General features: G+C 45.0%; 1 protein-coding gene across 1 annotated transcript in view; it reads left to right on the plus strand.

Annotated features, from left to right (window-relative positions):
- The window catches only part of mtus2a (microtubule associated tumor suppressor candidate 2a), a 30,038-nt gene that overhangs the window by 2,960 nt on the left and 3,388 nt on the right, over positions 1–23,690 (plus strand). Inside the window, exons 2-7 of the mRNA XM_041952754.1 lie at positions 490–748; positions 4,107–4,361; positions 16,410–16,574; positions 19,761–19,859; positions 22,451–22,515; positions 22,726–22,851. Of these exons, the coding sequence (XP_041808688.1) occupies positions 490–748; positions 4,107–4,361; positions 16,410–16,574; positions 19,761–19,859; positions 22,451–22,515; positions 22,726–22,851 (969 nt within the window). The remainder of the gene's footprint in view (positions 1–489; positions 749–4,106; positions 4,362–16,409; positions 16,575–19,760; positions 19,860–22,450; positions 22,516–22,725; positions 22,852–23,690) is intronic.

Here is a 23,690-nt window from a genome sequence, read left to right on the forward strand (position 1 = left end):
AACAAAGAAATTCAAGTCTATACGGATAAAATGAGAGATGTAACATCGAATTATGGTGATGGATAATTAGATTGCAGGGTGCATGAAATGCTTTGTTGCCCAGTATGTTCACAGGAAACATATACAACATTAAACATGTCATGACAGTCAGACTTTGAAGCTAAACATATTAGCATGTAAGCGAACTGCGGCAGAAAATCCCAATGGGTGCTCATGGACTGACTCTAATTACATCCGTGAGCACTTCAAGGTGATTTTTATAGTCATAGCAGACTCGCGCATGCTTGAGAAAGTAACAAAGTTATAGTTGTGTACAATTTATTCAAATTAACTTTGCCCCTTTTCTTGAAATATGCTGATATTTGTTTTCAGTTTGTGTCCCAGGTTAAATTACAGGGAGACTAGAGGACAGAAGTATTGGATTTTCAATATCAGACTATACATGAAGTTTATTCATTTTAAAGTTAATTTCACTATTTTGATTTCTAGGTGGGAAGATCAGCCAGTTTTAAAGGGAACCCTGCTGAAGACGCACTGCAGGCCCGGACGGCCGCTCAGGCCGGAGGGAGCGGCAGCCTCCTGCGCTCCGGCAGAGGTCTGCGTCTGGGTCTGGGAGCTGTCACCAGGACCGGTGTGGGCTCAGCCAAGGGCAGAGGACCGGGTCAAGCTCAGAGGTCAACGCTAGTCTTCAGCCAGCCTGTCCAACCTGTCAGCCCGGCAACCAGTCAGAAAAGCCAAGATAACACAGGTAAATAAAACATTTCCTCATGTAAAGCGGCTAGAATGCCAGATGGAGATGGCCTCTTTTCAGCTACTGTACGTGTCTGATTTTTATTGCAGCAACCCAAAATTTGACACGCTAGAGAGCTACCTTATCTTTCCTCTCCTTTGCAGCAGCGAGCAGTGGTGGGACTGTTCCCCCCCTCAAATTGGCGCGAGATGAAGGCAGCTCATTAAAATTCGTTCTCTGAGATTAATTTTGGCTGATCTGATTGGAGGGCTTTAAGAAGCACTCTGAGGGGACTTTTCCTGCTCCAGAAGGCAGCCATCTACAAAACAAAATAAATAAATAAAAGCTCGCTCAGACTTTGTCCCCGCACACAGCGATTTTCTAATTCAGATGATTCAGATACCACCTCCGACTGCTGAAGTCACATTTACATTACAGCTCGGCTGTCGCCGGGATATTGAAGTATGAAATTTGCTCATCACCCTGCACGCTGCTGGAAGGCCGTGCCATTTGTCGCTTCCATGCATATTAGATCTGCTCTCTCCCTGAGTGCGATAACCCGGACACACAGTAAGAAAAATACACAGAGACGTACATGTGCATGTGTACACTCACAGATCCCCAGAACTGCACAGACCCGATTGATCGGCGCAGTGTTATGATGTGCCGGGCTTCCTCATCATAATCCCTATTAATACATATGTATGGTGTCTTACTGCTGCTTGGCCCTCTGGGAACTCCAGACTTTGAAGTGCAAAGCAATTAACTCTTAAGTAATGTCAGTATTTTCCTGCTGGAATCGTCTCTCCTCCCTGCTGTCCCCTGCTCTACACACCCTGCATAGATAAAGACCAGCTAAAGTATATACTGTATATGCGTTGCTCAAAGTTGTGTCTATCAGTGTCTGTTTTTGTGCATGCAGGCTATGTAATTACTGGATTTCTGTTGTTTTATCGTTGTTGTTTTCATCTGGAGAAATCTGAGCCTAGCATTGTGCCAAATTGTGTTTTTTTAAGTTAACGTTAAGGTACTTGTGAGGGGAAAATCTCTCCATCTTGCATACTCATATTATAATAATTATACTGTATAGCTATTGTGTAACAGTCAAAGTACTCTAACTTCTCACATAATTACTGTGTAGGTTTTAAACTCTGTATTGTCATGTTAATGAGGATGATCCACTTATAGGACAGGACGTCTGTGCTGAAGCTGCTGTGATTTCTGCATATTGAGGCTCTCGCCCTCCCTCCTGCACAGCACTGAAGCTTTGCTCGAGTACTCCAGCAGAGATTGCAATGCACTCAAGTGTAATATTTAATAACGTGCAATTTAACGGTTTGTGGAGGAAGCCCAGGCAGGTCGTCTGAACACACCTTGGGCTGTAATTAAAATCGGTTGGTCATTATAGGGCTCATCCCAGCCGCCTGTCCCGCTGAGTTTTCTGAGCCCAGTTTACATAATTCATCTCAAGTTCGGATGCACTTTTTTACAATGGATGCCAATGGATGTTTTCCCGAGATGTTTTCTTTTCTCAAGGGGCTGTTTGAGAAACTGAAAAGTGGTGCTCCTGACCCACGGGCAAAGTGAATGGTTTTATTCAAATCTTTGGGATAAGTGAAGGAAGAAAACTGCAAGTCCAGGAAAACACACAGGGTTTTATAATTAATGGCGCATTTTTCAAATGTGCACTTCCATGATGAAGTCCTGTTTTGGTCAGGTGGAGGGTATTTTACAGGTGCAATTTGTGGAATAAGGAAGTGACAAATGTAGGAGAAATGCAGAAGAAAGAGGCAAAAAAAAAATTTATTGTGGGACTGAAACAAACAAAGAAGGACAGTCAAAGTCATATTAATAATTTCATCACCTCCTGATTCCTTTGTAGACTCTTATGAATAATGTGTGTTTTCATTTAGCAGGAGCATAGGTCTGTGATATCCAGGCTTAAGTAGGTGTTTGTCGGACTCGCTCCCCCCACCTCCTCTCTCAGAGAGGAAGAATGGAGTGGGGCACAGGAGGGAAATGAGGACATTTATCTTTAATGATCCTGACCTTCTCACTCAAGAGGAGCGAGCTGCAATCTAATAAACAGACCGCATGGCGCACAGGCAGATATTGAGGAAGGAGGATAAGTGATAAGTGTGAGCAGCGGCACAGATGCCGCTGGAGGGGAGTTCCACTTTTCTCCCTTCTCTCTGTCCCACATTGTATCTCATCCTGTGTTCCTCCTCTTGGAGTTTTGTCTCGTATTGATGTGCTGGTTACCCTGTAGCGTGCACTGGAGCACACAGCTGCGCCAAATGGAGGGGAAAGGAGGGCTGCCCACCTTATCTCTGCAGCCAGCAGGGGATAATACTCTTCTCCTGCGCTGCTGGCTGGGGCGGCCGAGACGGGTCTTCCCTCCGAGGCCTGGGGATTTACCCGCTGCCCACTGTCTGCATGTGTGTGTGTGCAGCCTCGGTTGTTCATGCCTGCACATTTCATCTGTTTTGCTGTTGGAAACCATAGATTACCAACAGGGAGGATTTCTCCCCATTGCTCACTGACAACAGCAGCCACAATGGAGCTATGATTACTTTTTATCCTCCCTTTTTCTCTTTGATTCCCCGTCTTTTCTTCTCTTCTTCCTCTGTAAAGACGCTTTCTCTCTTCATTTTCTTCTCTCTTTTAATGCACCGTTCACAAGCCTTTAGCCCATAAATAACAATGAGGAATTACCGATCATGTAATGAACTGTTAAACACAGGCAAACACGATGTCTGTATCGGAAAGATATATCTAAAGATCTAAATTGCGGGTGTCATATTGAATACCATAACAGTGGCGCCATTAGAGAAATTGCTGGCCGCCAGCCCAGTCTGCAAGCACGGCCGGAGCCAAAAGCAGCTGTTAGCAGGTTGTTCTGTGTATAGTTATTATATTTGCACGCTGTAGCAGCCAGAGCCATAACACAGAAAACTTCCGGGTGCCCACTGAGAGCTTAGTCAACACGGGAGGATGAATGATTCACAGGGGAAATAAACATCACAAGTATGCTGAATCCCCTGCATTTTGTTGGTATGTGAGCGGTGGTTAATGAGTTTACAGTAGCCAGTCAAACTCACAAACACACACACACACGCATGCACACACAATTTTATTTCCTATTCTCGCTGTGCTCTCTGTTCAGCACCAGATGCTGCAGCATAAGCTGAAATGCAGGGAATGATGAGTCTCTGTATACTGTCTGACTGCTGCCTATATTCTCTGTCTGGATAATATCAGTTCAGCTGAGGACGCTCCACGCGGACTTTACAGCATGCCACGCCTGTTGAGAAGCTTCCTGTTTTCTAAATATTGTCTAGAAAACTATTTAACGCCACTTTTCATCTTCCAACAGACGACCAGGTCTTCACCAGTCATGCTCCCGCTCCTGCTCCGGCGACGGCGGCAGCCCAGCCCCAGGCAGCGGCCTCCAGGTCTCTGCTTCCCAAAGCAAGCCAGTCAGGCCTGCGCCCCCCGGGCTTCAGCTCCACCCGTCTCCCCGCGGGCCGCCTGGCAGCCTTTGGCTTCGTCAGGAGCTCCAGCGTGTCCTCCGTCTCCTCGGCCCACTCTGCCGACAGCACACAGAGCGACCCCTGCAGGACAGCCCACCGTGAGTGCACTCGATACAAATCAGTTGACACCAGCGCTACGGTTTCTGAGCTTTGACTCTGACTGTGTCTTCAGCTTCTCCAGCATGTGTCTGTCTTTGTTACATTGTACTCTTATCTATCTATTAATCCCAATGAGCCTTTCACAAACACCTCGTTTTTCACTACATCACGAGTATGCTATTACCATCACCACGCTGTCTTCATCGCCATATCCCCCTCATGAATGCAGTTTGCATAAACAGCCCCCTCCCACATTCATTATGTTGCAGTTTGCTTTCCCTTCCTGAGCTCCACCCCGCTTGCAGTTTACTCTTCACTCTGTATTTTCATACATGGGCTGTGGAGCTGCAGTTTTTCTATATCACACAAAGACACAATGTAAGGAATGTTTCAGGCAACAGACATTGCCGGTATGCAAGTGTATGTATGATGATGCATTCAGGTGTCATCGTGTATTCAAGCATTCGTTTGTTTTTGCATGTGTCACATACTGTATGTAGTTCATTCTTTTATAATCATCAAGATTGGAGGTCAGAGCATGTGGCCATTGTTACAAACTGCTTAATTAGCTCAAGCATGAGTCTTGAGATTCTTGATTACGCAAAATTGATGTGATATTACAGACGTGAAAGCAGGACGACTGTTCATTGGGACTTTCCACGATTCGACGCAAAAGCGATAATTCGTCGACTCGGATCGACTCAACAAGGCATGAAACTTCCGCGTTTGACAGCTCAGCTCGTTTTGTCCTGAATGTATGTAAAAACAACAGAGCGCGCGATGTCACTCCCCAGACTCATCAGTAATTTAACAGGCCCTTAACTTGGTGCGTGCTGCAGAGTCAGAGTCAGCGTCGGCAGAGATAACAGAGCGGTGTGGATACTTCTCATTTCCACAGTCTTGGAGAACCGGAGGTGTACTTACGGCCGTGATTTCAACGCCGCTTGGCAGGCCGGTCGGTTAGCTGGCTGAATTTGCGGTAGCTTGCATGTGTTTTTAATGTGACCTACATAAGGAACGCTTGTTCTTCCTCTCCCAGTTACAGTTGACGTAAGCACCTCCACTCTCATGCACGTCAGGCCCCCTGTTATGTCATCACTCCTATCCCTCGTCTCCCCCCTCCCTTTTGTATTCATATTTTTTTCATCCCTCTCTCCTCTCCCCCATTGGTTGAAAATGAATACAAACTGTGCAGTCATGTGGGGAGGGCGCCTTTCCAGCCACAGAGGAACAGGGAGAACTTTATCATATATGTTTCATACAGGCCAAGACATTGATTTTGTCGTTCTTTTTAATCAATTGTTTCTCCATGTTTGGGTAAAAATAAGAAACACCAAACATGTAATTTTCTGTGTTTTCTATGTCAGTGAGTATTTTGTGGTCCTGGACTAATGATCAGACAAAACAAGCTAAGTGCAGACATCAGCTGGAGCTTTGAAAAATTGCGATGGCCATTTTTACTCTTTTGTGACCAAACAAGGAATCACTGAATCAAGAAAATCTCAGCAGATTAGCCCATTAGTCCAAGATGCAGCCACTTCTTATGCACTGTATATATTTTTCTTTTCAGTATCCTCCTAGATTTTAAATTCTTACCTCAAACTAAATTTCAATACTTTTTTAAAATGTTGTGGTTTATAGCAATTAATCACTCAAAATGACGCTTCCCCCCAGAATCTGAAGTAAATCTGCAAAGTCAAAATGTGAAGAGATGAGGGTACAGTGTGCAGTAATGAGCTGAAAAACAGTTTCCACGGCACTCGGTGCTTGTATGCCACCAACTGCCGCCCGCAGCTGTATAGTTTGATTTTTCTATTTCTGTGTTGGCTTGATGTCAGAGACAAACGCAACATAATCAACAGTATTGAATTTACCCAGCCCTCTCCTCCGGATAATGGCTTCATTTGTGTCGTATTTTTCCAAATAAATTACTCTGCTGATATCCATATCAAGCGTCAGTGAAGAGACAGTCAAGCAACAGAAAAGTCTGTGCTGCACTTAAAGATCACTAGTTCATTCTCAGCAACACACGTCAGGCTCGATTTGACTCTTAACAGAGACTTCTTGCTTAGCTTAGCATAGTTTAGCATATTGTCTGTTTAAGCAGCTGCCAATATCAATGTGCAGAATTGCTCCAGTAATCTATCGTACGCATTTTGACCGCTTTATGTTACACCTGTAAACACTCTCACACACGCACACGCACACACACACACACACACACACACACACACACACACACACACTTCCACAGCAGGGTAGCACCTGCCAGCACAACGCAAAAGACTAGAAGTTTTAAAAGTGGTGCCTGCAGCAGAATGTTCCTCTTCCTGCTGCTGAACTCCGAGCACAGTGAGACCAAAATAGAATCAAGGATGATAGACATGAGAGGCAAAAGATTAAGGGCCTTTGATGTTCATTTCTGTGTGTGTGTGTGGAAGAGAGAGAGGCGGGGGGGCAGGAACATTTACTTCCACTTTGACTCTGTGTGTCGCTTGTGACCTTTTTGCTGTAGGCATTTGAACTCACCGCCCTGTTTGAACTAAAGCGGACTTGACTGTAGACGCGACTCTCCCTCTCTCAGTGTGCGAGAACTTGTTGAGCTCTAATCAGAGGACTCAATTGATGCCTTTTTGTCTAACCTTTGTTTGGGAAAAAAATATTCTTATCTTTTCTGAACCGTTCAGATGAATCCCTGCAAAACCATTTCTGCGTGATCTGAAATTTACATTTTTTTATTATTATTATTTTCGTCCCAGGGGCGCTTTAGAAAAGCTAAAAAAAAAAAAAATAGAGGTGACTTTTCGTTCAAAGTTAAACCCTTCCCTCATTTGAATTTTAGATATTGTCATTTTATCCCCAAAAAATCGCGTTTTGAAATCCTCACGTAGCCTGAGGCAGAATGTGAAATATTGGAGTGTGTGTTTCTGAGTGAAACCCTCTTGTCGACTGATGTTGCGATTCACAGCGAGATGGTGAAACACCAGAACAGAAAAGGCACAGGGACGTTAAGTAGGAGTAATGAGAGTCGCTAAACAATTCAGCCTCTAATTTCCAAAGGCTCCCTCTCTGTTTAACCTGCGCTTATTTGTGCATGGCGAGTGTATGTCGGTACAGGAAGTGTGAATGTGGTGCTTGTTTGCGATACCTGATTTTCCTCTGCCACCCGGGGATCTTTGCCCCCTCTCACCGCGTTCCAACTCAGATCAAAGAACAGACAGATTGACAGATGAGTTCTCGCACATCTTTCTGCCAAGGATGCTGGGGGAGCCGCAGCAGCCCAGTACCTCCTTGTGTAACAGGGAGAAGAAAGGCCAGGCTCAGTTGCTCGTTCTCCCCATTGATCAGCAGGAAACGCGGACTCCATTAGGGCTCTGGATCATACAGATACGAGAAGTCGTTACAGAACAGAGCGACGGGGAGGAGAGGATTGCCGGTAAAGTGGGTTAGGGGAAGTTTCCCTGGAGTTTAAATTCCTGTCGTAGCTCTGATCAATGTGCAGATGTGTGCGTGGACAGCTGCGTGTCTGTGGAGAAGAGAGTGGCGAGGCAGGGGCGAATGGATTGGCTGGGGGGAATACGCTCTGATTTGCACAGGCATCAGTTCAAAACCGCAGCGCATAACGTCAAGACACCTGAATTACACACCCACATGAAACACATTTTTCACTTATTCATTATAAGCCAATGCACATAGTCGTGGTTTTTCCAATTTTTTGAGAGTCAGCCTGCGCCCCGACAACGCGGCATTTAATGGAATTTTGTTCGTGCTGCTCGCAGCACTGAGAAATGACGTTTAAAAAATTCAACAGCATAATCTCGTCCCAGAAACAATATCCTGGTTACCCATGATAATATTTCTCTGGTAGAAAGTGCTTCCAATTAAAACTGTTGGGAGATTCTTCTATTGGGATGGAGCTGGAAATTTCAGAGATGCACTTTATAACTAAAAAAAAAAACCCAAAACACTGATATGCTGTAGATGACTTGGAGTGAGGTAAAGCACAGATACAGGAGACCTCAAATGGAAACACACATCACTCACACACCCTTGCACTGTAACCAAGGTGACACTGAGCTACACTGGTAAGCATACCGGATTGATTCTCATCACATGTTTGCATATAAGTGTGCATGCAAGTACGTGTGTGTGTGTGTGTGTTTGTCTAGCATCTGGGGGCTATAGGTTACTCTATATGACATTGATTAGCCATTAACTCAATCCTCCCTTTAGCCCAGTCGCTGACACCCCCTAAGGTATTCCGGGGATGTGTGTATGCGTGTGTGTTGCACCGAGCGCATCCGTGCGTGTGAGAAACCGCGAGGATGTGGTGTTAATTCCACTGTAATCGACAGGCTCCATTAGATAGCTGATAGGAGACTGCAGCAGAAGGAGTCTGATGAAGGCTATGCCTTTGAGCCACGCTGACTCCACGACTGAAACTCGATCGCCAAAGCAAACTTTGTGTTATTAGAGTGCTACCACCTCCATCCGTCTCCTCTTCAGGCGACATAATGGTGCTAATCAAATGAACGAAAGGAAAAAACTGAAAAGAGACGCAGCGATGAAAGCAAAAATCCAATGAGTCAAAATGAGCAGAGGGGAGAGGGAGGATGTGAGAGGAAAAAGGAGCGGAAAGAGAGGAGCACGGAGGGATTGGCGCGGGGAGGAGAGTGGATGCCATACCCCAGATGCCATGGCTCAGATCTGCTCCGTGACTCATGCTAGCTAGTGCATGTGCGCGCACAGATATTCACAAACGCACACTAGTAGAGCAGCAAATTAGATGGGCCAATTAGATATGGCTGCCATTCTGTGGCTGAGGAGAGAAAAACTAACATGGCAGAGGCTTACTGAAGCAGCAGTGTGAGGACGGGCTCAATGGGCCTGTTCATTAACTGATAACTCCCAGCGTATTCCATCCAGCTCCGTGTTAATCGCTGTTTATGAGCTTAACTGATGGTCCACACTGACAAAAACATTGGAAATGTTGAAAACAGGAGCATCAAAATCAGACAAAGGTCACTCACTATAAGATGTGTGTACTCGCAGGTGTTGTGTGTGTTAGTAAAAGTGAATTATTATATAAAAAAAAAATCATCTGTGTGATTCTGCATTATGTTGCAAAGAGAGCCGTGGTTTTTTTCACATGTAATTAACACGACAGCATCTTCCTCATCCTCCCTCCTACTGAGCAATCCTCATTTCTGTCCACGTTGCCAGTGAATTACATTTTGTTCCACAGCACGAATAGGCTTTCCACCCTGGCTGGTGGTTTCCTAGCACAAATGTTTTCATCCTGTGGACGTGTAGCTTTCGCATCGTCTCTCACAGTCTCCGGTTATGTCTCAGTCTAATGCTCTGCCGTATCTTTGGTGCCTTATCTTTTATTTGCTGTGTTATGTTTCCATCTTTAGTGTTTCATCCATTTTTTTAGCTTTCCAGCAACTTATGGAGCTGTATAACTTTTCCATCACACTTCTGCATGAATGGAGGCACCACAGATGAATAGACGTAAACATGAAACTGCTGCCACCTGCAGGCAAAGAAAGTAAACAGTGCAAAAGCTTCAACGCTTGCACCACCTGCAGAGAATGTGTGTTATAACTATAGTTTTGTTTTTCTTTTCTTTTTTTTTTTTTTTGCCTTAATAACATAACAAAATAAAACTGCAGTACAAACATTCACATACCAATTCCTCCACTGGAAATAGGGCTCAGCCCGTAGCTTTAAAACACCAAACAAATGCAAATGTTTTATTTCTTCTCTTTTCCACTGGCGAGGTTGTCCTCGTGTTTCTTAATGTTATGCCAAAATGGTGATTGTGCACACTGCTGAGTTTATCACAATGACCTTTACACAGTTGGCGAGGGTTGTGTTTGTGTGAAAATCTGTTTCTTTTCAGATGTGCACAGGAAGACAAAATAAAAAATTTAATTCAGCAGTGTTCTATTGAAACCTTGGTGACAGCAGACAATCACGGTGTCCCACTAAAGAAAGTGAATTAAACTAAAGGCACAGCAATAAGCGAAGACCCCACATAGCCAACTGTGTGGAAAACTGGCCCTCAGTGCTTTGTTCAAGGACACTTCAGCAGTAGGGATCCGAGCTGTCAGCGGGGTTTGAACCCAGCCCGTCTGGGCCTGTCCCCTCTTTCAATGCCAGAACTTCAACCGACTGCACATTCCTCATTCTTTTCCTGATCTGACACAATCCATGGAGAACTTAAGTTCTTGTCCTGTAAGCCTTTCCTTGTTAGAGATACTCTACCGTTGGCCCAGCAGATTCCCGGCAGCACTACTGGATCTTCAGACAGAAAAGATCTTTATCTCCCAGCGTGCTATTGAGATTATATTACGAATCCTAAAAAGTCAAATTCAAATGGCTTCCAGTGCCATTTGAGTCATTCCAGTAAATGCTGATCTACCAATCATGAGGCGTCATTCTTCTTTTGAGCAGAGGAGGAGGAGCACTTCACATGTCCTTCTGCTCGGACCTTTAATCTCCTGACATCTGGGTCCTGACAGAGGACAGGAGGCCTGTGGATGCTGCTGTCAGCTCCAGTGTTATCAGCGAATCTATCTCTCAGTCTGCAGGCCAGGTCTAGTCTCTGCAGGGCCATTACTTTGTGCGTTATGTATGCAGCTTTAACCTTGACTTTCACACACGCCGCTGCAGATGCACAGTTGCGCACTTTGCATTTGCATGCCTGTTTGTTGCCGGGAGGAGCTGATTGTTGGAAACACACAGTTTGAAGGCTGCTCTGATGTTTTTTGAGTTAACGTCTAAACATCTTTAACTTCAGAATCATGAATCTAAACGATGTGATGCTTATTGAAAGCTCAACATGTCTTGGAGACAGTCTGGTGAGTGAGTGTTTGGACAGATTTCCATGTTTCTCTTCTGATTGCAACAAAACAAAACAATATGATGCACTGATAGGGGAAAAAAGTTCCCTGTACTTCATGACTGATGGATGAAGAGTGACATCTGAAACCAGTTTCAAACGGCTGACAGGAAGCAGCAATTAATAAACAGGACCAATCAGAGAACAATCTTCAAGCTTAATTACACGCAGTGTCTTCAGTATTGAACGGTGCTGAATGAAGGTGACATCTGTCTGTGTAGTCTAATCAAGCAGGCACAATTCAAGATAGACTCCAAAATCACAGAACAACTGGAAATTTCTCTGCGTGGGATTGAATTATTTCACTCGTTTACACCTCAGTTGCAATTTGTATCCATACACACTTTGTGTTTGATATGAGAAAAAAAACACACAAAAAAAAACATTCCACTTCCAAATACCATGTTCAATGCACAGTTACTCACAATTTAGCATACTTTTGAATTATTTTTTGTTACTTTAGTTTAGTTTTTGCTTGTGTACTATAGCATCTACAGTAGAAACATACAGTAATTTTTTTTCGAGCACTACACTTCTTCACATTATTTTGATGTTACTTTTACTCCACAACATTTCAGAGGGAATTATAGTTTTTTCATACCATTGCATTTATCTGACAGCTATAGTTACTTGACATATGATTATCATCTCGATCACTAGCCAGTACATATCCGTTCATTAAGTAATGAACCAACTACAACCAACCAACTACAATATTAAAAGGCATCTTACATGTCAACTCACAAACAATAATAATAATAATGATAAATAATATTATCACTCTTAAAGATGAACATGTTTTTGCTTTTGATACTTTAAGTACTAGCTGATTTTGTTGCCTAAGTACATCTTGCATGCATGTAATGGAGTATTTTCACATTGTGGAACTGCTTCTTTTACTCAAGTAAATGATCTGAGTACCTCCTCCACTTCCACTGCAGAAATGCTCATAAAACAGTGAATAAATTAGTAAGGGACTACATAAATCCCCCTTCCCTCCGCCAGCCATCCCCTACATACCACAATGAGTCAATTTGTGGCAGATGCTGCTGGGGTGTTTTTTTAAGCATACAATACAATTTAAAGTATGCCTGTATTTCCCAGGGACTGTATGTTTTGAAGAATAAGAGCTTTTTCTTTGGCATGTCAGCACTGCAGGCTGCACCTGGGCGTGCGCTGTAATCAGCCTGGACAGGCTCCACCGCGATCAAATCCTTCAGGATAGTGGGAGAGTTTCTTCTGCAGCATGCGAATGTGCTGATGTAGCTGACAAGCACGGGAGGGTTTATGCAGCGAAATCAAACACCTCAAATTAAAAGTGGTACTTATGGCATGCGGCCACGTTGACACTTTCTGTACATACGCCAAGGGAAAACCTTCGAGAACCTGCAGGGTACGCTTCAGTATCTGTTTCCTCTCCGGTTGCTGTACAGGACTGACACACAAGAGTCAGCATTATTCTACTGGCATAGCTATGAGGTGCAAGGTGCTCCAATAAAATGGCCTCCCACTGATCTGGAACAACCTGCCGTCCTTTGTTCTCAGCTGCGTCTGCTTGCTCATGGTCCCCCTTTAATATCTTTGGTATTTTTCGCCCACCATCATAATAAGCTTGCCACCGGCTCCATCGCCGCACCATCCCTTTATTGCTCTTTTGTTTGCTTCATCTTGATCCCATCCAGCCAGCCTCTTCCTTCCTCCTCCTTCCCATCCTCCCCACGCTGTTATCCATCATCGGCTGGCACTTTGCCAATCAGTGATGCATATCAGCTAGCTTTTACTGCTAATGAAATTCATCCCTTTTTCTCTCTTCCTCTCAGCCCCCGAATTCCGCTCTACTCTTTATCATTCACAGCGTTCCTCAATCTCGTGTCTCTGACTACCCATCCTCATCATTTACTCTCACTGTCTCTGCTCTGCGCTCCGGGAATTTGCTCGTACATATTTGACCTGCGACTAATGAGCACACTTCTGTTCACATCAACCAACCAGTTGATCCGCGTCAACCCGGAAAGATGGAGCGTTTGAGGTGAATGCTGAAGATTTTCTCTCAATTTAGAACGAAATCGTTTTATTTGCTTCTTACAAGCGCAGTTTTTATCTTTAAGACTCTAACCTGTGGAAGTCCTCACGCAGAGGATGTTGACAGTAATTGCAAGAGCAGAGAGTCCAAGATCAAATCTGGCCTGGGCGCGCTGCCGTGCCCTTGACTGGTTAATGAGGAGGAAATACTATAAACAGCCTCGCTCATCAACTCCTGGAGGAGCTCTGGGATGAATGAAGCTTTGGGAGTGTAAGAGTAGTGCATCACTAGTATATGATGACAGTAAGAAATCATAGAGAGGCATATGTGCCATGTAAGCATTTTTATTTTGTCACGGTTCGCAGACAGAGGCCCAAACGCAGACGAAGTTCACAGCACACAACTAAGTCTTCACCAGAGTTTATTTACAATAAGTTTAAATACAAAAACCCACGAGTGTGATAATATATACAGTGAAGGGCTACAACTAACCAGATACCCAGAGCAATAATTGTACAAAACAAGTACTAGGCTAAATAGCAAAGTTATTGGACGGGAACCTAATAAACAGGAAACAAGACTGGCAACAAAACACTAAATGTAGAAAACACAACTAAACGTAGAGGACTTAAGCCAGGGACAAACTAAAGCTACGAAACTAATTTTACAGGACCAACAAGAGACAAGGGTTACTGATGGAGACTGAGGGGAAGGCTGGAGGTGAGGCAGATGGTAGCGGACAGGTGTGGCAGTAGATGAGGCTTGGCTGGAGTTGAAGCAGAGGGTTTAGAGCAGCAGAGTCTTCGGAGACCAGAGGTGAATCTAGCAGAAGGTAGCAGGGTGGTCCAAAATGGAGGTAGTTTACGGTCCGGCGTCGAGCCATGGACTGAAGCTGGTATTTATGGCAGCAAGGAGAACAATGGAGCTGAGTAGACCACACCCTGCTGCAGGTGAGTAGGGTTGACAATCAGCAGATCACCACACCTGTCCGTGCCTCACACACCAGCCTGCACACGCCCACCTAAGGATGAGTGTGATAGAAAGAGGGAGAGAGAGGAGGGGAGGGGAAGAGGGATTGCCACTAGGAGAGGGCAGAAGTGGAGGGTGTGACATATTTAAATGTGTGTTTTTCCATTTTTGCCATTTAAACGTGAGCAAATTCAGTTTCTACTCAATTCATATTTACACTAAAGAACAGCTAAAGCAAACCCTGCTTGAGTGTCCCTTCGATCCATGGTTACTCTCTGAACATTTTTCATTCACAGGTGCCAAAAAATGTATTTTCAGAATTTATTGCAATCTTTGATGCATGCTGGTTTGTTCTCGTTGTCAGAGCAACATACTTGTGTACACTGCACACAAGTGATCCACAGCTTCTGCCGACAAGCCCATGACCTCTGAGCAACCGTTGTCATACTCTCGCTCCAGTTCTCGTTCTGAAATACCTGGTTGATCACTTGAGACCAGCATATAATTTTCACTGTCAGTTCCTTCGGGCTCTTCTTCATTTTCAAAGTTACCATCTTCAGCATCCCTCCTGTGGCTCAAGAGAAAGAGCAGATCGTCCGCTGATCACAGGGATGGCGTTTTGATCCCTGGCTCCTCCTGTCCACATGCTGAAGCGTCCGTGGGCAAGAAAGTGAACCACAAATTTGAACCTTTGAATGAGAGGAAAATACAAGAGATAGAGAAAAAAACTCTCTCACATAGTTCAAGTCTGCAAAGAGCCTGTAAACTTTTCAGAGAAAACTGTCAGAAAAACAAAACCTTTTAACAATTGTGACTCTTTTACACCAGATAAGAACAAGTGTGAGGATAAATAGGAACCTACAAGCCTAGTGTGTTCCCTAGTCTCTAAAGACCCATAGTATGAGTTTAAATGCATGCATACTGTGTATGTTGATTTTACAATAATATGTGCACCAGCGCTGCTTGCCTGGCTAACGCTATATGTGCATTCACCTTCCTCGTCTTTAGATTTTTTTAAATTTTTCTTTCTTTAGTTGTCAAAATTACTGTGTCTGGCGACAGTGCACCAAGGTATGATGACGTGTTCCGTTGAGGTAAAAGAAAAATAAAGCGTGACAAACTATCAGTTTCTAGGTGGAAATCTTTGTGTGAGTCAATGTCAAGCCAACTTCCTAACTCACTATTTAAACCACACTGGTACAATATTGCAAACGTTGGAGGGAGGAAATGAAAGAGTGTGTTCGTAAGTAGCTCAGTGTGTGTGTGTGTGTGTTTGTGAGGGGAGGTGGAATACTTTGGTCACTGACAAAATCCACACTGATGGCAAAGCTGCAAAGTAGATGAGGCTCCCTGCTGTGTACTATTCTAACACTGAGCTCCTGAGGGACTTGGCTCTCACATTAGATAATGCAGACCAAAAGAAACTCTTGATATCTAAATTTTGACAGCAGCTGTTTTTTTGTTTGTTTGTTTGTTTTTTCCATCACATTTTCCAAATGTACTGATCTCTGAGGGTGCGGAGAGATGAAAGTCGTGCCGCGTGGCTTAATCATCATCTCGTGGCTTCTTAGGGGTAGCTCTGTTAGATTGTTCATCCGCCGCCTGTCACACGAAGAAGGTGGAGAGTTGCAGGCGATCTGTTGTGTCATTATTGATCGGGGATGAGATGAGCAGGATATACGCAGTGTGTGAGAGTGTGTGCCTGCGAGTGTGTGTAAACTACCCACTAGTCATTTGACAGATCATAGCTGCACTGTGGGCCAGGCTGAGCGATGATCACTGCGCTTCCCTGGGAGCGTGCGTTGTATTCTCTTGTGTGTGCACGTGCTCATGTGGAAGTGTTGAAGTGTCGCTGTGTAAACACGTGTGTGTACGCAGGATAAGTGCCCAGGTTTAACAAAAGGATGATTGAGAGCAGCGGCAGCTAAACCCAGAGGCTACAAACCATTTTGCAGTCCAGTGAGCCTAAATTTAGCCATAACACAGCCCTATCAAAGTGTAGAAAAACCAATATGTGATTAGAAAAAGGGGGAGAGACGACAATTGAGATATAAATCAGGCAGGGAACTCTCAAGACATACGAACATATCTACTATAAATTTAAAAACATAAAAAAAAACGTGTAAAATCCAATTCTGTGTTTTCCAGGTCTGAGTGTGAGCGAGGAGCCTCCTCTTCACAGAGTGACCACCGGCCCGCCGTCGACAGATCACCAGAGGGGGGCACCGTGTCGCAGCAACAGCCTCCAGCCGCCCTCGACCCCGGCCCTGCCCCGGCGCTACCTGCCCGCCCAGCCAAGAAGCTCCCCTGGAGGTCAGTCGAAGAGTTTTTTGCGGGAGAATCATCTGTGATTTGGCATGGATTAACTTCGGTCAAAATGTGGTTTTCAGTTTGTGAAGGAACATCATGTGTTTATAAAGGGAACGTGCACTCACCTGCATATGCAAATACAATCTGACCTTCACTTCACTATTGTCACATGCTGTTGTCACATAACATAACCAGTATCATGTATCATAACCAGTATCATGTATGTCCAAAATTGGGCTTCTGTTCTAGGCTCTAGACTCTAGACTTAGAGTGCAAATGTTGAGTATTTATATTGTGAGAAATCCAGTGAAGAAGAGGCATGCCGTGTTCTCATTGGAGCAATGCAATGCAACTCCACCACTTTTATTTTTCAGCTTTCTCTGCTTCCATTTACAGTGGAGCACCTAACAAAGCGCAACCTCCTGCTCTCAGGGGTTGTTCAAAGGCATGTCGGGAAATGCTTGAAGCCGCTAACTTAACACTTCACTTCACTTACAGGATGTACTGAGCCGTGTTCGAGGTATCCACGGGTGGAACTGCCTTTCAAGCCTTCGTTTCGGCCCTTTATTCCAGTGTTCATGATGACAGCATTTTCCTCATTTCCTAGAAAACATTAAAATACTGAGATCAAAGAGCCTTTTAGCTTTTATACTGAAGTATCACAAAGCACACACACACCACGCATGAAGCACATTCTCCATAGACTACTGCTAATAAATGTTTATCGGCTGGTTGGGTGTCCTGGTTCATGGCGCCTGTGCGGTTGGTTGAGAAGCGAGGAGGCACGCCAGGAGTGACGCTTTTCACACACGGTTGCGATTTTCACACGTGGCAATTAACGCCAGAGGCTCTGCACGTCTCTGCCATAACAGGATGTCTCAAAAAGGAACACAGCTTACCTGAGCAAAATGTAGTGTAGACAGCAAAACAATGTAGACATCAATGTAGTACTGTTGCCATTGGTTTCTGCCCCCAGCCAGGTCTGTGTGTGCAGACAGTGTAATGTTTCTCACCCCGTCTTTCTGTTGCCCTGAGCTGATTTTAAATGTGCTGTAAATTATTGATGAAGAAATACCTGATGAGTCCCTGTCAACCTGCAAGTCATGCACAGATACCACTTTTTATCTGCGCTCTATAGTCAACTTTTGTCTGTCTATCTCAATACGAGCACTCACACACTATGCCAGACGCACACACACACACACACGCCTCATCAGTCGACAGACTCCTCCGTCCCGCTGAGCCCCTGAAGGTATCAGACAAAGACCTTCTGTGCAGAGAGCCCACAACGAGCCCTTACCTGAGGCTCTCTCGCACACGCCTGCACACACGTTTGGGCACCGTGCTCAAGCTCAGTGCAAACACGTTCCTGCCAATCACACAACGGCGTCACTTTAATTATGTGATCGCCGAAGACTTGATTGTGCCTTTCCATGCGAACTTTGACCCCAAAAGTGGCTGCAAAAGTGTAACAAGCAGACAATATCTGAATCGAATTTATTAAAGGCCCTGAAAACACATTTTCTTGAACTTTCTCTCACATGAACACGCCATTTTCTGACAAAGTAAGACAGTTTTGGTCATGGTGATAGCACCGCAAGCTAATACTCTGGTTTTCCACACTTAGTCTAAGTTCAGTTTCGACCCCAAATATGCCGACTTCTTGCAGTCTAATGGCATTCTGGCTGACAGGAGGTGATATTTAATCAGCAGTCTACCACTAAAATATCTTAATCCTCCCGACTTTTCCGTGAGGTTGACATTTATGGTTCTCGGTGACTTGCCCTCACAACTATTGGATGAATCCCCATCACATGTTGAACATGCCGTCAGCCTCGGCTGTACTTTGCTTGCAGCAGTGATCGGTAAATGTCAGCTTGCTGACAGCCTAAAATCATATGATGAACATTTTAAGCATTGTATCCGCTTAACGTCACCATGTTAGCATAGTCATCGGAAGCGTGTTAGCATGCCGATGTTAGCGTTTGGCTCAAAACACTCCTATACAGCCACACAGAGCCGCTAGCATGTCTTGTTAAATCATCCCGCACTTAACCAAGTAGCTGTTTCACTGTTTACACCCACATCTATGAATTACACTATATCAAAATATTGTTTTTTTTGTATTGTAATTTTCTCCTGCAGCTCAGTAACTGCACTGAATGCATATTAATTTATGTATTGCCTCTAATAGTAAGTGTTTCCCTTTGTTTCCTCACTTCACAGCTACCTCTGTACTGAACACACAGAGAGAAAATCTATTTTGATGTTCTCACCTAACTCCTGGTGAGAGTGTTTGGGAAAGTGTTTGTGTGAAGTAGATTGCACGCCACGACTTCTAAAAACCAGCTCAAGACGGTCTTAGTAGCGGCACAGTGATGCGGCAGTGCGTGCGTGCGAGTCGGGGCTTCGCTCGGCGGTAATGAGTCACTCCGAGAGCGGCGTTTGCATGGCCACACCAACACACGCACAGTGAGCGCACACACGCAACCGCACACACACTGTCTCTGCAGTCCTGAAGTGTCTCTCCAGGGTTATTTGGGGGATTTGTTCAGGATCAGAGGCTTCTCTCCCATTACAGGTCCAATTAGTTTCTTTTCAAGGCCCCTCTCCTTCTCCCCCTCTCAGCTGCACAACAACAAATTCCCTGCTAACCTCGCGAAACCCACTCCCTTATTCCCTATCATCGGCATTCTGAGCCCGCTGGGTGACGCGTCTCACAATTATCGTTTCAAACCCCACCCTCTCTCCTCCCACACGCCTCACCCAATGCGCGACGAGAGCGCCTGATTGTCGTCTCGCTCGGCTGCAAAGCGTGCAATGTCGCAGAGAGCAGCGAGGTGATGGGCACGTCTCCCCCCGTATGCTCTGCCTCTCTTTGACCCAGAGCCCCGTGGGACATAGTTATACCGCGCAGCAGGGGGGCGGGAGATAGCTGGAGATGAAAGCAGAAGGGTAACAGAAAGATTGAAAAAAGTTGGGAGAGGAGAAAAATCGGCAAAGAAGTGGAAGAGAGGAAAAGGGGAGAGCGAGGAGTCGAGGGGGGGGTTGCTTTGATGCCTGAGTGTGTATGTATGAGGACGTCTGATTGACAGGATGTTATATAAAACTAAATGTCATTGTGTGCTTTTCTGATTAAAGTAAGCCAAATAACACCCACTGATTGGTTGTGTCCTTGTTGATTGACAGTCGGCCGGAAGGAGTTCAATCGGAGTTCAGAGGTCACGCGTTCTCTCCCGTCCTCCCCAAAGAGGCTGGCGGTGGTTCCTCCCAAACCTCAGTCTCCAGGTGAGTCTTCTCCTTCCAACAGTCACAACAATAAGCCTTTTTTTCAGAGCACAGGTGTTGCTAATAACATTCATGATGACTCCACTACATTCCCCAGCCTGTGAGAGTGAACCTTCCTGCACAACACCCCGGCCCGGACGTCCTCTGTGAAAGAAGCAGTTTTTAGATTTCCGCGGCGGACATCTTGACTTGTTCAGGCTCGAAAAGCACGCACAATAGGCCTTTTCTCGGCAGACATTTCGATCACAGGTGTAATAAATGCCATAAATTATGGCTGCAGTCAGTGCAGTTGTTGCAGCTCCAGGCATGTGGTGAAGTACATGAACGCTGTGATAGAACGGCGTCATCAGGAAGGTTATTAGCGCTTTTCCTGCAATGACAAGACCGAGTGTGTGCCGTCAGAAGTGCCAGAACCCTGGTGGCTTTCCCACATTGAAGGGAATTACTTACACCTGTGTTGGACAAATCAGAAGCTTTGTTCCATTCGATCTAATCCTGTGCTAATTTGACTGCTCTGGCTCTCCTATTCTTCCTCTTCCAGCCCACTTGATCGTATGCCTTCCCAAACCCCTTCCAAAAATAGTCTTTATTTGTATGACCTCGTTTTAATCCGCTCACACCCAGAGGCGGCTTGCATCCATTTCAGATATCCGGTGCTGGACGTTCACGGCTCCAAATGGAGATTCATGACGCTTAGCACTTACTTAAAGGCTGTGATTTGATCCATGCAGCCTGGAAATTTCTTCCTCTTGGCTCAGCAGCGGTAAAATAATTTTCTCACAGGATTGCACAGGGCCTCCCCATCTTAGCATAGCTGACACACATCTCCTCAGGCAGCGCTTCTCTCTTTGCTCACTCTTTTTTCACTGAAGTGCTGCTGTTGCTGCTCACCCTTCTCTTGACTGCATCTTTCGCTGGACCTCGTCTCCTCCCACACAGTCGCTAAATAAGAACTTTCCCTTCTCTCTGATTCTCAGCTGCGTAGCTTTTCTTTTGTTTACAGATATTGTCAGTTTGTTGCTCCTGCTTGAAGCTGTTCGGGACACTGTGCCAGGATAATGTCAGTGCGCTGAAATGAAAATGAAATTTACCTCACGAATAGGCAGGCCTCACCACCTTCAACCACGACTGAGGAGGCACGCACACACACACACACACACACACACACACTAGTGTCTGTACCCCACAAGGTCTGCCGTTACCTTTACATTATTCCCCCTCCATCAACCCTTCTGCTATCATCTGCATGCCGCCCTCACACTCAGCCACATAAACTCATTTGGTATTCACTCAACTCTCCCTAACCTCTCATGTAGAACCTACAGAAGTACAGATTGTGTGTGCGCGTGTGTGTATATGCACAGCTGCAACAGAGGACGACATAATTTACATAAGACTTCTAGTCATTTTCAAAGACTGCGAATCCTAATGTGCCTTCAAGGCAAAGACACTGATGAAGATGTAATATTGAAGCCTGCAGTTCTGCACATTTTTAGAAGCAATGGAATATAATACGCCATAAAAAAACATCTCTGTCTCTTTTTTTTTAACCTTTTTGTGTTTAGGTCTTACAGAGAAAATCCCCCTGTTAAGGTTTTATCTGCACACATACACTTTCAAGTATATCTTTTCCCTATGTTGACCTTAAACGTCTCTCACCATTACCATCACTCAGCGCCTTCAGGTACCTTCCCCCCACTTTTGACTGTATTCTTTGTCTCTCCGGTCTTTTCTCTCATTTATCCATGGCCCATAGCAATCCCCCCACCCGCCTGCCTCTAACCGACTCATTACCTGGGACCCTGCACCCTAAGCCCAGCCTCATGTTGTCATGGAGACCGCTCCTCAAGTAGGCCTGAATGATATGGTTGAGGCAGGTGATGTGGAGCCCCAGCGATTTTGTATTTTATGAATATCTTAAAAGAATTTAGTGTGGCCGAGTGATGCTGTGTCCCGGTGCTGCTCGTCGCCGTGGGCTACTGTGTTCACGCTACATGACAAGGTGACTCACACAGAGGTTAATCTGACCGCCGGTACATCAACAGCAGCTTAATGGTTGTGTCCCCCTAAGGAGAAATTGCTGTCACGTGTTTGTCTGGCCTTTAAATTACCTTCACCATCAATGGAGACATTACTTAAAACAAAATGCAGATAATGCACTCGTACAAGTAGAGTGTAACAGTGTCTGTATGTCATTGCATACTACAGTCAGTCATTTCTTGATACTGATCACATTTATCATGAGATTAGATGGTCCATCATGAGGAACACCAGACTGGGAATTACCCCAAGGCTTCCTCAGTAGAAATGACTCAATTAACTTGCTATCATTTATCATGTGAACATGTGTCATTAGGAATAGGTCAGGTCAAATCTCCTCTGATTTAATGCTCATCAATTTCACCATTATAGATAGATGTGTCCTAGTTAGATTTAAGAAATAGTACATGACTAATTAATGGCATTTCATATGCTGTCTATGTTATTTGAGGATTTCTGTCACAGTGACTTTCCTAAAAAAGCTAATGCCCATGCAGACTCACTTGTACTTTAATTTAATTTTCCATGTTTGTTCTTTCCTCTCCCTGCAGTCCAGTCAGGGCAGCGACCCGCAGCAGCAGTGCGAGGGTCGGCTCCCCCGGGGTCCCCTCGCCGCGTGGCCCCCTTGAGGCTGCAGCAGGAACAGCAGGAGAGCCTGCAGAAGGAGAAAGAGGAGGCTCAACAGAAAGAGAGGGCAAGGCAAGCAGAGGAAAGGGAAAAAGAGGAGCAAAGGGAGGAGGTGAGTTGTTGGCAAAGTCTGTTTGGAGTTTGCGCTGTTCTTTTCTTTGTTTTATAAAAAAATTCTCTTTCATTCTCTGTCACTAAGGTTCAGAGGCTGCAGGGACGCTGTGAGCAGCAGGAGAGGCAGCTGAGAGCTCTAAGAGAAGAACTGAGGAAGACTTCCTTGGGTCTGGAAGCCTTCATCATCACCACTCAGCATTACTGCCTCAAGGTATCCAGCTTGAATAATACCATGCATACACTCAATAAAATTAATATTGTCTTACATGATGATAATATCTGGCACTGCAGCACGTACCCACACAGAGTCGTGGTGCTATCATCATCATCATCATCATCATCATGTTTTCACCCGTCACAACCCCAGTTCTGATTATCAGGAGATGGTCTAAAGGTTAATCTACGCTCCTGCGTAGACAGATAACAGCGCGTCAACCTTTCCATTTACTCAAAGCCTGGATTGTAAAAGACACATGCTCACGCACACACATGAACTCAAGAACACATTCAGTATTTAACACCAGGAGGTGAGATTCACAGCATGGTCCACCGGCAGCCCGATGAGCAAGAGTGATTGCGACTGAGGGAGGGGTCCTGCAGAGTTCAGTGTGTCAGTGAGCTGGTTTCATCCAGCTCTGGGTCTGATGGAAGGACTCAGCCTCTGAGGTGTTACTGCTCTGATACTGCTGTCAGGCCGTCGAGGGACTGTCTGACTTCTTTATGGTCACTGTCTGAGTGCTGCAATCAGCGGGTACTCGCAGTGAGAATATGGAAGACAGGAATGGTTGTATTGTGGGCCTGTCTGAGCAGGTTTGAGCTCCCCCTGCTGGCATCGGTCAGACACAGCAGCTGCAGTATGCTTATAGTTGTGAATGGTCATTATTCATATCAGTAAGCAACACTGACCTTTACCCAGGCAGCTCATGCAGGTTGATTCAGCTTAACAAGCATTTGATGACATTTGTGTCAGTTCATTTCCAGATATCATAATCCTGTGGTTTCTTATCTAATCTTCTTTTATAAGGCTTAAAGCTTTTGTTGTGGTTTTAG

Source organism: Chelmon rostratus, chromosome 14 (genome assembly GCF_017976325.1).
Source record: "Chelmon rostratus isolate fCheRos1 chromosome 14, fCheRos1.pri, whole genome shotgun sequence".
Taxonomy (NCBI): Eukaryota; Metazoa; Chordata; class Actinopteri; order Chaetodontiformes; family Chaetodontidae; genus Chelmon; species Chelmon rostratus.